The 16,611-nt window shown below is 46.5% G+C and overlaps 1 protein-coding gene across 1 annotated transcript in view; it reads right to left on the reverse strand.

Annotated features, from left to right (window-relative positions):
- PLA2G15 (phospholipase A2 group XV) overlaps positions 1-15,989 on the reverse strand; it is a 553,772-nt gene extending 537,783 nt beyond the window's left edge. Inside the window, 1 exon segment of the mRNA XM_040328765.1 lies at positions 15,625-15,989. Coding sequence (XP_040184699.1) covers positions 15,625-15,739 — 115 coding nt within the window. The 5' untranslated portion in view covers positions 15,740-15,989.
- Between the last annotated feature and the right edge of the window lie 622 nt (positions 15,990-16,611).

Consider the following 16,611-nt stretch of genomic DNA (forward strand, 5'->3'; position numbering starts at 1 on the left):
GTAGGTCTGTAATTTTTAGAAATAACTCACTTAAATCTGACCAAACAAGATTCTAATAGGCATCCCGGGTATGACATTTTTTTAAAAACAAAATTATAAATTATAATATAATAAATAATTATAAATAATTATAAAAAATAATAATATAATTATAATACAAATTATTCAATAATGTAATCAAATTAAAATCACTGAAATTTGCTCAGTTGCAGAATTGTTGCTGTCATTTTTTTTTTTTTATGACGAATTTCCCCACAAATCGCTATCGCACAATTCTGCAAGTGATTATAATTTATTATCGCTGTTTTTTAGCTGATCTAAAACTATTTTTGACATAAAGGGACACTTTTGGTTGCTATGGACAATCTACAGTTTGCAGGGAGAAAGAAACGTTTTTATTATATAAAATGACATGCATGACACAGGACAGACCACTAGGGACAGGGGGGGTGTGTTTTTTTTACATACAGTACTGTAATCTATAAGATTACAGTATACTGTATGTAAGGTGTTTGTTTACGTTTTTGAATTTGGCGCCGTTCTCCGTCCCCGTGCGTCGTAACGTCGCAGGGAACGGAGATCGGCGTCACACGGAGGCACTATGTGAATCGAGCGAGGTCCCGCTCGCTCACACAGCGCGGTGGCATCGCTGGATCCAGGGACAAGGTAAGTAAAAAGTGCCTGTGGATCTAGCGAGGCAAGCCCGAGTCTGACTCGGGGTTACCGATCGTAGCAGGAAAATCTAACCCCGAGTCAGTCTCGGGAACACCGCCAGGCAGGTTAAAAGGAGTTGTAAAGGTAAATCTTTTTTCACCTTAATGCATCCTATTCATTAAAGTGAAAAAACATTTTGTGTAGCCACACATCTTATTACCACGATTTTTCCACTGATAATATCTTTATTTGGGACTTGTAATCATCAATATAGGGCATAATTCACCACATCGGATGGGCTCTTCCATTTTGATTTATTTACAAGTTTCTATTGTGATATATATCTGGTGGTAATAGTTTTGTTTCCCATGACCTCAGCAGCCTGCTCCCCCCTCCCCACAGTGTCACCTCTGTTGTTTGTTCACCTATATTTTGATTAGCATTTTTTCTTTAAATTCATGTGGGCTCATTATTCCCTATTGTGAACCACAACAGCGGTGACATGTCACGTCCGGACTGTCTGTCTATATTTGTTGTATGTATGTCATTGTCCTGTTTGTATGTCTGACCTTTGCACATCATACCCCCTTTTTGTGCATCACTGTTCAAATAATTAGTCCCACCACATCTAAAACTATATCTGTATATAGATTACTTTTTATCATGTTTTGTAGCGACATCATTTAGGTCTATTAAAATTTATACATTCATATATCAGAGTAAACACACCGATAACGGCAATCTCGCCGCGGAGACCGCCGTTTTTGTGTACAGGACCGGCCACTGAAGAGATGGATATCTCGGTTGTGGCAGCAGCTGCTGCCGTTAACGAGATATCCATCTTTAAAAAGAGGGCGTCTTTTTGACATGGGGCGGTGGTCAAGAGGTTAAAAAAAAAAAAAAACTTCAGTGAGGATCTCTAAATGATCCAATGTTGACCTAAATGACTAATGATAATAAATAGAATCCAATAGTCTGTAATAGTCTCAGAGGTCCGTTTAAAGCGCAGAGAGCATCATGAAGAACAAGGAACACACCAGGCAGGTCCAAGATACTGTTGTGGAGAAGTTTAAAGCCGGATTTGGATACAAAAAGATTTCCCAAGCTTTAAACATCCCAAGGAGCACTGTGCAAGCGATAATATTGAAATCAAAGGAGTATCAGACCACTGCAAATCTACGAAGACCTGGCCGTCCCTCTAAACTTTCAGCTCATACAAGGAGAAGACTGATCAGAGATGCAGTCAAGAGGCCCATGATCACTCTGGATCAGACCTGGGCAAACTACGGCCCGCGGGCCGTATACGGCCCGGCGGACCTTTTAATCCGGCCCACCCCCGCCGCCGCAGCCTACTGTTATCACCGCGGCGGGGAACATAACAGACAGCGTTCGTTTGAACAGCTGTTTTCCCCGCCGCGCATAGACACTCCCCCTTGGACGGATCTGTCCAATCGCGAGCAAGGGGGAGTCACATAGACACTCCCCCTTGCTCGCGATTGGACAGATCCGTCCAAGGGGGAGTGTCTATGCGCAGCGGGGAAAACAGCTGTTCAAACGAACGCTGTCTGTTATGTTCCCCGCGCATAGACACTCCCCCTTGGACGGATCTGTCCAATCGCGAGCAAGGGGGAGTGTCTATGACTCCCCCTTGCTCGCGATTGGACAGATCCGTCCAAGGGGGAGTGTCTATGCGCAGCGGGGAAAACAGCTGTTCAAACGAACGCTGTCTGTTATGTTCCCCGCCGCGGTGATAACAGTAGGCAGGGCCGGGAGGGGTCACTGTGCCCATCACACGCAGCCACTTGTGCCAACACATGCAGCCACTTGTGCCAACACATGCAGCCACTTGTGCCACCATAAATTGTCGCCACTGTGCCAATCACACGCAGCCACTGTGCCAATCACACGCAGCCACTGTGCCAATCACACGCAGCCACTGTGCCAATCACACGCAGCCACTGTGCCAATCACACGCAGCCACTGTGCCAATCACACGCAGCCACTGTGCCAATCACACGCAGCCACTGCCCATCAAACGCAGCCACTGCCCATCAAACGCAGCCACTGCCCATCAAACGCAGCCACTGCCCATCAAACGCAGCCACTGTGCCAATCACACGCAGCCACTGTGCAATCAATTGTTGCCACTGTTCCCAAACACAGCCAATGTGCCAATCACATGCAGCCACTGTGCCAATCACATGCAGCCACTGTGCCAATCACATGCAGCCACTGTGCCAATCACATGCAGCCACTGTGCCAATCACACGCAGCCACTGTGCCAATCACACGCAGCCACTGTGCCCATCAAATGCAGCCACTGTGCCAATCACACGCAGCCACTGTGCCAATAACACGCAGCCACTCTGCCCATCAAACGCAGCCACTGTGCCAATCACACGCAGCCACTGTGCCCATCAAACGCAGCCACTGTGCCCATCAAACGCAGCCACTGTGCCATCACATGCAGCCACTGTGCCAACACACGCAGTCACTGTGCCATCAATTGTTGCCACTGTGCCCATCACACGCAGCCACTGTGCCATCAATTGTCGCCACTGTGCCCATCAAACGCAACCACTGTGCCATCACATGCAGTCACTGTGCCATCACATGCAGCCACTGTGCCATCACATGCAGCCACTGTTTAATCAATTGTTATTGATTAAACAGTGGCTGCCTGTCCCCAGCCTCTGTCCCCCTCCTGTGTCATGTCCCCAGCGTCTGTCCCCCTCCTGTGTCATGTCCCCAGCGTCTGTCCCCCTCCTGTGTCATGTCCCCAGCCTCTGTCCCCCTCCTGTGCCATGTCCCCAGCCTCTGTCCCCCTCCTGTGCCATGTCCCCAGCCTCTGTCCCCCTCCTGTGCCATGTCCCCAGCCTCTGTCCCCCTCCTGTGCCATGTCCCCAGCCTCTGTCCCCCTCCTGTGCCATGTCCCCAGCCTCTGTACCCCAGTTTTCCAACAATGATATTTACTGCTTTTTATAAAGAAATACAATTGATTTTATGCAGTATTGAGTTTAGCCTTTTGGCCCGGCCCTCCAAAATATTTTTAGTTTCTCATGTGGCCCCATCGAAAAAATAATTGCCCACCCCTGCTCTGGATGAACTGCAGTGATCTACAGCCGAGGTGGGAGACTCTGTCCATAGGACAACAATCAGTCGTATACTGCACAAATCTGGCCTATATGGAAGAGTGGCAAGAAGAAAGACATTTCTTAAAGATATCCATAAAAAAGTGTAATTTAAAGTTTGCCACAAGCCACCTGGGTGACACACCAAACATGTGGAAGAAGGTGCTCTGGTGAGATGAAACCAAAATCAAACTTTTTGGCAACAATGCAAAACGTTATGTTTGGCGTAAAAGCAACACAGCTCATCACCCTGAACACACCATCCCCACTGTCAAACATGGTGGTGGCAGCATCTTGGTTTGGGCCTGCTTTTCTTCAGCAGGGACAGGAAAGATGGATGGAGCCAAATACAGGACCATTCTGGAAGAAAACCTGATGGAGTCTGCAAAAGACCTGAGACTGGGACGGAGATTTGTCTTCCAACAAGACAATGATCCAAAACATAAAGCAAAATCTACAATGGAATGGTTCACAAATAAACATATCCAGGTGTTAAAATGGCCAAGTCAAAAACCAGACCTGAATCCAATCGAGAATCTGTGGAAAGAACTGAAAACTGCTGTCCACAAACGCTCTCCATCCAACCTCACTGAGCTCGAGCTGTTTTGCAAGGAGAAATGGGCAAAAATGTCAGTCTCTCGATGTGCAAAACTGATAGAGACATACCCCAAGTGACTTACAGCTGTAAATCGCAGCAAAAGGTGGCGCTACAAAGTATTAACTTAAAGTGGAGTTTCCATCCCAAATTTGTTTTTCATTATTGTGCTCATTAGACCTAAAAAAAGAAAAAAAAAAAAAAAAAGTTTTTTACTCATCTGGAAATGCCCGTTGCTATGCGGTCCCACAAAATCTGCCTTTGAAATCACCTATGATTCTGACATCATCTCCCTCTAATGCTCCTGGGAAATGTGTGTCATAATTTCCCAGGATGCAGTGCGCTGTCCAATTATCACTCCCCATCCAAGACTTCCAGGAAGTAAGTGCTTGTAGGCTTCACAATTCCCGCAAGCAAAATGACAACGGTGTAGACATAGTTTTATAAACTATATTTTTTGAATATCTATGCGGATCGGCGGCAGATTGTAAAATAGTAAGTGACCGGATTTATATTATAAAAACGCAGAATGAAAGGACATACATTTAAAAAATGCTAATTGTGGTTGGAACTCCGCTTTAACCACTTAAGCCCCGGACCATTTTGTTGCTAAATGCCCAGGCCAGGTTTTGCGATTCGGCACTGCGTCGCTTTAACAGACAATTGCGCGGTCGTGCGACGTGGCTCCCAAACAAAATTGGCGTCCTTTTTTCCCCACAAATAGAGCTTTCTTTTGGTGGTATTTGATCACCTCTGCGGTTTTTATTTTTTGCGCTATAAACAAAAATAGAGCGACAATTTTGAAAAAAATTCAATATTTTTTACTTTTTGCTATAATAAATATCCCCCAAAAACATATATAATTTTTTTTCCCCCTCAGTTTAGGCCGATACGTATTCTTCTACCTATTTTTGGTAAAAAAAAAAAAAAATATCGCAATAATCGTTTATCGATTGGTTTGCGAAAAATTTATAGCGTTTACAAAATAGGGGATAGTTTTATTGCATTTTTATTATTTTTTTTTTTTTTTACTACTAATTGGCGGCGATCAGCGATTTTTTTCGTGACTGCGACATTATGGCGGACACTTCAGACAATTTTGACACATTTTTGGGACCATTGTCATTTTCACAGCAAAAAATGCATTTAAATTGCATTGTTTATTGAAAATGACAGTTGCAGTTTGGGAGTTAACCACAGGGGGCGCTGTAGGAGTTAGGGTTCACCTAGTGTGTGTTTACAACTGTAGGGGGGTGTGGCTGTAGGACTGACATCATCGATCGAGTCTCCCTATAAAAGGGATCACTCGATCGATGCAGCCGCCACAGTGAAGCACGGGGAAGTCGTGTTTACATACGGCTCTCCCCGTTCTTCAGCTCCGGGGAGCGATCGCGATGGAGCGGCTATAAACGAATAGCCGCGCCGTCGTCCCGGATCGCTCCCCGCGGGAATCCGACCGCCGCATGTAGCGGGGGGGGGGTCCCGATCGGACCCCCGACCCGCGGAACGGCGGGGACGTACCTGTACGCCCATCTTGCCTGTAGGTGCCATTCTGTGGACGTACATATACATGTGGCGGTCGGCAAGTGGTTAAGGGGGCTGAATAATTTTGCACGCCCAATTTTTCAGTTTTTTATTTGTTAAAAAAGTTTGAAATATCCAATAAATTTTGTTCCACTTCATGATTGTGTCCCACTTGTTGATTCTTCAAAAAAAAAAAAAAAGTTTTATATCTTTATGTATGTTTAAAGCCTGAAATGTGGCAAAAGGTCGCAAAGTTCAAGGGGGCCGAATACTTTCGCAAGGCTAAATTATATATATATATATTATATATATATATATATATATATATATATATATATATATATATATATATATATTTTATTAACCACTTAAGGACCGCTGCCTGTACATATACGTCGGCAGAATGGCACGGCTGGGCAGATGGACGTACCGGCACGTCCTGTACATCTACCGAGCCGGGACCTGATCGCCGCTGGGGTCCCGCGATCGGTCCCCGGAACTGAAGAACGGGGAGAGCCGCGTGTAAACACGGCTTCCCCGTGCTTCACTGTGGCAGCTGCATCGATCGTGTCATCCCCTTTATAGGGAGACACAATCAAGGACGTCACTCCTAGAGCCACACCCCCCTACAGTTGTAAACACACACTAGGTGAAACATAACCCCTTCAGCGCCCCCTGTGGTTAACTCCCAAACGGCAACTGTCATTTCCACAATAAACAATGCATTTTAAATGCATTTCCTGGTGCCTCCATGGCAGCATACCTGTGACAAGCTCCGCCTTGGCTCCTCCCTCAGGACTAGGGAATATTATAAAAGAGTTGGTTAGCACCGCCCCCACATTCTCCTTTTTTTCCCGCATACCTCATGGCAGTGAATTCTGGTGGAACGTCCTACCTTCTGCATTCGGCAGCGTCAATCCGGGTTCAAGCCTCTCCCGGATGCGGTCCCTTCTCTTGGGCAGCTAAAACGCGCTTATTGCTTTCCCCCTGTTTTCTTAGGCTTTGTTTCTTTTCTTTTTTCTCTCTCTCATTTTTATGGCCCCTCATTCCTCATTCCTTACTTCCCTGTGTCCCCTCGCCCCCTTAGGGATCGCGCGCACTCACCCCAGCTTTTTTTATTTACTTGCGGCGTCCTTTGCCGAGTTCTGCGCATGCACCGACGGCCAGGACTTCCGGGTCCTAGGGCTGCCGGGTCGCGCATGCGCGATAGGTGCGGAGGCCGCGGCGGCCATCTTGGAAGAGGGCGAGATGGCGTTTTTTTGCCATTTCTTCAATTGTTAAGGAGGAAGCATTCCTCTTCCACCTAGTTCCCCTTTATCTTCCTGGCTGCCTCAGTGGGATGGCTGAGGCTGCCCAGGAATATTCCCTTTTACTGAAGGCTGCGGGGAAGATACCTGTGTCTTTCAGAAAAAAAAAAAAAAAAAGAAGTGTAATGTTTTAAAACCATATATAATTAATAAAATTGTTCATTTGCTCATGCGCAAAGGGGCACACAAATTAAATATATATATATATATATATATATATTTATTTATTTATTACACACACACACGCTCTTTTTTGTTCCATTTAGTAAAAAAAAAAAAAAAAAAACACACAACAACAACGATCACGGAGAGGTGGTCCGTTTATCTAGGTTGGAGCATGACTGTTAACCCTTTCTTATTCCTTTCCTTAGCTGCTTCCTCTGCTAAGCCGCTGAATATGAGCCATTGCCACCCATACAAGATCCTACTCTACACTTAAGGTAAGGACCTACGTCCAGGTAAGTTTATGCTCGATAAAAAAAAAAAAAAAAGTGCGCTAAGGCTGATACTCGTATGTATTACAGTCCTGTACGCCAGAAGACGTCTAAGAAGACCTCAAGGCGACATGAAGCCTCTGACTCAAGTCCTAGCAGAGATAGGTCTTCCAGGCGGGGAGACCATAGGACTGGCAGGAAGTCGTCGGCCAAAAAGCGCCGTCACTCACTTGAGTAGTGGATGCAGCCGTGGTGACGTTAGCAAAGAACGCTACACTGCCCATGGAAGACTCAACTTTGCTCAAAGATCCGCTCGACAGAAGAATGGATCTTGACCTAAAGAAAGCTTACCAGATGGCGGGCAATGCCTGTAAACCTGCGATAGCACTGACATCAGTATCCAACGCACAATGCGTATGGACGGAAAATATAGAGGCGGCAATCCAATAGGATATCCCTAAAATGGACATTATCAAAGCCTTAGATGAGTTAAAACTCTCAGCAGACTTCATTGGGGAGGCCGCTATCAACTCCATTTCGATGCTCCGCAAGGTCAATGCTCCACTCAGTAATGGCCAAATGGGCCTTGTGGCTAAAACATGGTCGGCGGATATTTGAATCTAAACAGAGTTAGTGCAAAATACCGTTTGATGGGAAAACTCTGTTTGGGGAGGAATTAGATAAAGCCATCTCTCGCGTCACTGGCGGGAAGTCGGGCCTGTTACCCCAAGACAGGCGACCCAGGCGCTTCAAATCTTTTGCAAAAAGGCTTTAGACAAAACTGGAGAAGCACGCAGTCTACATTCCTCAGAACCATAGACAGGCAACCGGGCCTGCTCCACAGGATCCTGCCAAGTCATTCTGACTCCGAGCCATCCCAAGCGATCCCTGTGGGAGCCAGGCTCCAACACTTCTCAAAGATCTGGGAGCAAAAGTGCAAGGATCCTTGGATAATTTCCACTGTCAATTACGGGCACTTTGGACGTTTCTAGACAAACCACCCAAAGACTTTTCTCTCCAACGAGGGTGTCAAAGTCCCCTCAAAAAAGCAGAGGCACTACAGCAGTATCTTCTCTCTTTACAAGAACAGCAGGCGGTAGTTCCCGTACCTCCATCAAAGAGATTTTCCGTTTTTTACTCCACCCTGTTTCTGGTTCCCAAAAGGAACAGGGGTTGGAGACCTGTCATAGGCCTGAAAAGGCCAAATCGCTACATCTTCCTAGACAGACTCAAGATGGAGTCGCTACAAACAATCACTAGGGTAATCCAACCCATGGACTGGATACTATCAATAGACTTACAGGATGCTTACCTGCATATACCTATACTCCCTCCTTTCCAAAATAGTTGAGGTTTGCAGTAGGCCAGGTACATCTTCAATTTCACAGTCTCCTGTTCGGCCTATCGCTGAGAACCTTCGCAAAGACCCTGATTGCCACCATAGCCCCTCTAAGGGAGCGAGGGCTTCAGGTATACCATTACCTGGACGGTCTTCTTCTTCTTCTAGCGAAGGATCCAGCCCAGTTAGTGGAACACAGGGAAGCTCTTCTGACAACACTAGTAGAATTTGGATGGAAGGTAGACCAGGAGAAGAGTCACCTTTCTGCAACCCAGGAAATGATTTATCTGGACGCACTGTTCAAAACAGAGCATGGTACAGTATCCCTTCCGCCTCAGAAGGTGACATCCATTATTCGGCAGATGAAGAGCGTCAGTGCGAGACCCTATCTGACCGCTTCGAACGGTCTGAGCCTGACAGGCCGGATGTCGTCATGTATCCCCATGGTCCCTTGGGCCCATTGGCATTTGAGGTATTTCCAACTGGAATTCTTGAGACAGTGGAACAAACGATATCCATCTCAACCCATACGCCCGACGACCCTGATGCTCAGAAATCTTCGTTTGTGGATGAAGAAGCACACGCTGATGAAGTCACGTCCGTTGGGGCATGTCAATTGGATCACAATTACCACCGATGCCAGTTCGGCAGGCTGGGAAGCACACTGCAATCAAATCTCAGTGCAGGGGAGATGGTCCTTTCACGCGATAGGCCTGGTCTCAAATATCTTGGAGATCCAGGCAGCCTACCATGCATTACTAGCCCTAGAATTCGAGATCACAGGGAAACCAGTTCTTCTACGGATGGACAACAGAGCCGCTGTATCTTATATACACACCGACAAGGGCGCACAGCAGGTCCCTACTGAGGGAGGTGGAACCCACAATCCTTTGGGCGGAAAGAAATCTAAAGGACCTAAGGGCAGTCTATCTGCCCGGTCATCTCAATTCAAGAGCCAACCTCCTATCTCGCAAGTTCGTAGATGCCAACAAATGGTCTCTGCACCCAAGAATTTTCAACTGGATAGTGAACCAGTGGGGACTCCCCGAGCTGGACTTATATGCGACAGCATGCAATACCAAACTTCCAAGGTTCATCTCGAGGCTCCCGCATCCCCAGGCGGAAGCAGTAGATGCTCTCTCGGCTCCCTGGGCTTGCAGTCTGGCCTATGCCTTCCCTCCGCGGCCTCATCCCAAAACTCCTAGCGAGGATCATGATAGAAACCACAGTAATAACGGTTATACCATACTGGCCAAGACGTCCTTGGTTTCCTATGGCAATGTACCCAAGTACACATCCTCCGGTCAAAGTTCTGCTGATACCCTTCCTCCTGTCACAGGGATTTCACACCCATCCAGATCCAGGCAGGCTGAACCTTTATATCTGGCTGCTGAAAGGCAAAGGTTCGAATCCCAAGTTGTTCAAACAAGGTTATTGCAACCCTTCTCAGAGCTAGAAAGCCATCCACCAACAATATATACGATAGGGTGTGGAACAAGTTCAGGGTCTTCATGATCGGCAGAAGCTGCAATCCAGATTCTCCATCATCCTCGCAAAATTCTTGAATTTCTGAAGACAGGCCTGAACATAGGTCTTGCTCTGAGCAGGGCTGTGGAGTCGGAGTCGAGGAGTCGGGGGAAATTTTGGGTACCTGGAGTCGGAGTCGGCAAACAATGCACCGACTCCGACTCCTACTAAATTTAGATTGGAATAAAAAAAAAAAAGCAAGTTTAAATGTCCCAATTCACAAAAAGTTATAATTAATGACTTCTCTACTGTAAGAATAAAGACCAATGCATGCAGTGCCTCACGTAACCGCAAAACGAACACGTTAAGTGACCGTGAAGAAGCATGCTTTTCATGTGCTTCACTATATGGCACGCAACGCACAATTAGGAGCTGCAATACTTATACTTTCCATAGTGTTGTGTTCTGCTTTTACAGGGAATGCAGCCATGTCCATGTGTAACCTAGCCTCTCACTGATAAGGGATTAAATAAATATGTTTTTTGCAGGACTAGAGAGTGAGACACTTGTATAAGTGAAGGGAATGGAGGGCCAATAGTTCAAGACTGAAGCTGTAAACCATTGGAAAAACTGCTGTCATTTAGCTAAGGCTATAAAAACTTGTAAACTCCGATTGTTAGCTTAAACTTTAAACATGACTATGGGATTCTCCTAGGAAAATCATGTTTTAGAATAAAAAAACTTTGTTTTCATTGTGTTTGTCTTTTACTTAGACTGTGCAATACAGTAGACTGTTGGCTTCCCAGCCAGTAGTCCTGTGGTAGGTTGCGTTTCTTTCCCTCAAGGAGTCGGAGTCGGAAGTACATAAAACTGAGGAGTCGGAACATTTATCTACCGACTCCACAGCCCTGGCTCTGAGTACGTTAAAAGTACAGGTAGCAGCAGTTTCAGGGGCAACCAGTAAGAGGTGGGCCGAACATTCATTAATAATCCATTTCTTTAAAGCCGTCAGAAAGATCCGACCGCCAACAAAACAGTCTTTTCCCCACCTGAGACCTTGCTATCGTCCTTAGCCAGCCCTCCTTTTGCTCCTTCGGACTTGGTATCTCTTTGGAATCTAACCTTGAAGCTATCCTTCTTGGTAGCCGTAACCTCTGGCAAACGTGTTTCAGAGCTCCAAGCTTTAGGAGCAGATGATAATCATATCATATTCTACCCTGACAGAGTAGAATTCAGAACAACACAAGGATTTATCCCCAAGTCGCATCATCTTTAAACATGTCGGAACCCTGGGCACTCCCAGCGTTTTTTAGTACAGGACTCAGGTTCTCTGCACAAACTAAACATTGCCTCCACCTTGAGATGCTATCTCCAGGCAGGGGCGTACCTAGAGCATTTGGCACCCGGGGCGGATCCAATATCTGGCACCCCCCACGTTAAAAAGGTAAAAACACCCCACTGTGCCCCCTGCAAACCTCTGCATCCTTCAATATCTTTTTGTTACTACTGTGTACCCCTCTCCACAACTGCACCTCTGGACCCCTTTACATTACACAGCCCCCTGCATCACTGGACCCCTTTAAAATTACACAGTACCCTGCATCACTGGACCCCTTTAAAATTACACAGTACCCTGGATCACTGGACCCCTTTAAAATTACACAGCACCCTGCATCACTGGACCCCTTTAAAATTACACAGCACCCTGCATCACTGGACCCCTTTACATATCACAGCCCCCTTCACCTCTGGACCATTTTACATTACACAGCACTCTGCACCTCTTTACATTACACAGCCCCCTGCATCACTGGACCCCTTTAAAATTACACAGTACCCTGCATCACTGCACCCCTTTACATTACACAGCACCCTGCACATTACACAGCACCCTGCATCACTGGACCCCTTTACATTACACAGCACCCTGCACCTCTGGACCTCTACATTACACAGCACCCTGCATCACTGGACCCCTTTACATTACACAGCACCCTGCACCTCTGGACCCCCTTACATTACACAGCACCCTGCATCACTGGACCCCTTTACATTACACAGCACCCTGCATCACTGGACCCCTTTACATTACACAGCACCCTGCATCACTGGACCCCTTTACATTACACAGCCCCCTGCATCACTGGACCCCTTTACATTACACAGTACCCTGCATCACTGGACCCCTTTAAAATTACACCGCACCCTGTATCACTGGACCCCTTTACATCTCACAGCCCCCTTCACCTCTGGACCCTTTTACATTACACAGCACCCTGCACCTCTGGACCTCTTTACATTACACAGCCCCCTGCATCACTGGACCCCTTTAAAATTACACAGCACCCTGCATCACTGGACCCCTTTTACATTACACAGCCGCCTGCACCTCTGCACCCCTTTACATCACATAGCCCCCTGCACCTCTGGACCCTTTTACACTACACAGCCCTCTGCACCCCTTTACATTACACAGCACCCTGCATCATTGCACCCCTTTTACATTACACAGCCACCTGCACCTCTGGACCCCTGCATGTTACACAGACCCCCCTTCAGTGCAGACAACCCCCCTCAGTGCAGACACCCCCCTCAGTGCAGACCCCCAGTGCAAACACCCCCCCCTTAGTACAAACCCCCCCCCTCAGTGCAAACCCCCCTTAGTGAAAACCCCCTCAGTGCAAACACCCCCCCCCACCCCTTCAGTGAAATCCCCCCAGGTGCAAACACCCCCCCTCCCCATTCAGTACCTCAGATCATCGCATGCAGCGCCACGGCACATGGACAGAAGGTCCCCTCGGCCCCTCCCCCTCTGTACACACAAACAGAGAAGAGTGGGCTGTGCCTGTGTGCCGACCACCGCTAACAGCCCGTGGCTGTGAGAGGAGGGAATGGATGGTGCTGCGGTGTCACCCCGCAACCCCCCCTCCTCTTGTCCCGCGGCGCTCCAATTCCGCAGCGATCATCGCTGCAGTCGCGGGGGGGGGGAGCCACTCGTCCCCCCCCCCCCCACGTCAGCTAAAAAAAAAAAAAAAAAAAAAAAAAAAAAAAAAATTTAAAATCGGGATGGTGTCACCCCTCTAGTGGGTGTCACCCGGGGCGGCCCGCACCCCCCTAGCAACGCCTCTGTCTCCAGGCCACAGCGTCCTTCAAGGACTCCAACAGGTCATTCATAATCCCCTGGGGGAAGAACAAAGGCAAGGAAGCATCAGCAAGAACAATTGCTTCATGAATCGTTAAACTCATCCACAAGGTGTGCAGGGCGAGAGGTCTGGGCCCCCTTTGATGGTCGGGGTGCACTCCGCTAGGGCAGTTTCTGCCTCCTGGGTGGCAATAGCGAATGTGTCAATCAAAACTATTTGCAGGGCAGCGACTTGGTCGTCCCAACATACGTTTCTGAAACATTACCGGGTAGACCCAGGAGCTCTCTCTTCGGTAGAGTTTGGCAGACAGGCAATCAAATCAACCGTTGCTTTCTCTAATTATTAATTTCTTTAAATAAAACTTCTAAGCATCATCCCACCCATCTCAGCTAGTTATTTTGTCACAGGTATGCTGCCATGGAGGCACCAGGAAAACAGAAAATTGTACCATACTTACCGTAATTTTGTTTTCCTGGTGCCTATCCATGGCAGCATACAATCCCACCCTCGGTATTCTATATTACGCAGAATGTGGGGGCGGTGCTAACCAACTCTTTTATAATATTCACTAGTCCTGAGGGAGGAGCCAAGGCGGAGCTTGTCACAGGTATGCTGCCATGGATAGGCACCAGGAAAAGAAAATTACGGTAAGTATGGTACAATTTTCTGTTTTTTTGCTGTGAAAATGACAATGGTCCCAAAAATGTGTCAAAATTGTCCGAAGTGTCCGCCATAATGTCGCAGTCACGAAAAAAATCACTGATCGCCGCCATTAGTAGTAAAAAAATAAATAAATTAATTAATAAAAATGCAATAAAACTATCCCCTATTTTAGGGGATAAACGCTTATTGCGATTTTTTTTACGAAAAATATGTAGAAGAATACGTATCGGCCTAAACTGAGGAAAAAAAAAATTGTTATATATTTTTGGGGGATATTTATTATAGCAAAAAGTAAAAAATATTGCATTTTTTTCAAAATTGTCACTCTATTTTTGTTTATAGCACAAACAAATAAAAACCGCAGAGGTGATCAAATACCACCAAAAGAAAGCTCTATTTGTGGGAAAAAAAGGACGCTAATTTTGTTTGGGAGCCACGTCGCACGACCGCGCAATTGTCAGTTAAAGCGACGCAGTGCCGAATCGCAAAAAGGGGCCTGGTCCTTTACCTGCATTTTGGTCCGGGGCTTAAGTGGTTAAAGGGCCCAGAGGTCCCCAGGGCCCCGGATAGCAACCCCCGTTTTTTTCAGAGGTCCCCATGTGGCAAACGCCTCCTTTTTTTAATAAATGTTTATTTTTGTGTATATATATATATATATATATATATATATATATATATATATATATATATATATATATATATATATATATATATATATATATATATATATTTTTTTTTTTTATTAAACGGCCCAGAGGTCCCCAGGGCCCTGGATGGCAACCCCCTTTTTTTAATTTTTATTTACATTTTTTATAAATGTTTATTTTATTAAAGGGCCCAGAGGTCCCGGATGGCAACCCCCCCATTTTTTGTAATTTATTTTTATAAAAAAAAAAAAAAAAAAAAATGTGCGTGTGTGTGTGTAATATATATATATATATATATAGCAATCCCCCTTTTTAAAAAAAAATATCCCCCAGGAGGGCCCATGCCTGAAGTGTAAAGGGGCCCCATAATTCCTGATGGCGGCCCTGTCCTCTCTAGCAGCAGACAAATCTTGGGATTGGTCACATGACTTCCGATCCTTAATGGCTAATCAAAAGCTGACAAATAATTGCTTCTACAACCTCAATGAACGATAACTGAAATGGAGGACATAAGTTGTCTCCTCACAAAAGCAACCCAAATTCATATAGCGCGCACATGGAAATCTCTGCCCATGATGTATGAAGGAACAGCACAGAGCAAAATGATTCAGCAGGAGGGTGTGGATTTCCATCTACTTTGTCAATGAAAGAGAGAAATGTGCATCCTCTGACTACAGGAAAGATATTTCCCCACCCAGACAAATCCCACTGAGAACTTACCAAGAACCACAGGTGGTCCTGGAGAACATCCACCTATCCCACAGAGCGAAGTGCGAGTAAACCGTATCGACAGCAAAACGACAGCGAGAATCGACAACCTTACTCCAGCAGACATTTCTGCATATGCATAGTGTCGTACAGGGACAGAGAACCGCCAGCGATAGAATATTACAAATAAAAACTACACGTTCCGTCTATTTTTTAAAGCTCCCACTACACTAACATCCGATTTTCTTCCACCAGCTAGTTGTTTGTCCCTCACGCCCTTCCGTCACTGTTCCCATCTGTTGGCCGTCCCAATTAACCGGCATGTAAGGCGAAAGTAGTTGAGCGCCAAATACTTTCTACTTGGATCTCTCTAGTTTTAGGACTGCTAATGCCTGCGCCTACACACAGAACCTTGAAAACATGGAGATCACGAGACGTTGTTCTTAAGTTAGCGTCGTAAACATTAACCAGGCTACGGAAGGATTCTTGACCCTTGTAATAAGCACACATTCGGCATTTTAGGGACTTTGATGATTACGCAGAAAAGTGTATGTTTACTTAGTGAATAGGCAGATGCAGAATTGGTGAACCAGCGTTTAGAAAAAGAAAGGTCATTTGGGTACAATAGCTCCCAACTGTCCCTGATTTCTAGGGACTGTCCCTGATTTGGAACAATGTCCCTCTGTCCCTCATTTGTCTTTCATTTTGGCCTGATCTATATAGCTGTATATAAAAAGCAGAGGCGTTGCTGACGTGGGGGGGGGGTCGCCTCCCCCCCGTGACTGCAGCGATGAGCGCCGCGGAATCGGAGCACCGCGGCGGGGGAGGGGGGTTGCGGGGTGACACCGCAGCACCATCCATCCCCTCCTCTCACAGCCACTGGCTGTTAGCGGTGCTCGGCACACAGGCACAGCCCCCTCCTCTCTGTTTGTGTGTACAGAGGGGGAGGGGACCTTCTGTCCATGTGGCGCTGCGATGATCTGAGGTACTGAATGGGGA

This window comes from Rana temporaria, chromosome 11 (genome assembly GCF_905171775.1).
Source record: "Rana temporaria chromosome 11, aRanTem1.1, whole genome shotgun sequence".
Classification (NCBI taxonomy): domain Eukaryota; kingdom Metazoa; phylum Chordata; class Amphibia; order Anura; family Ranidae; genus Rana; species Rana temporaria.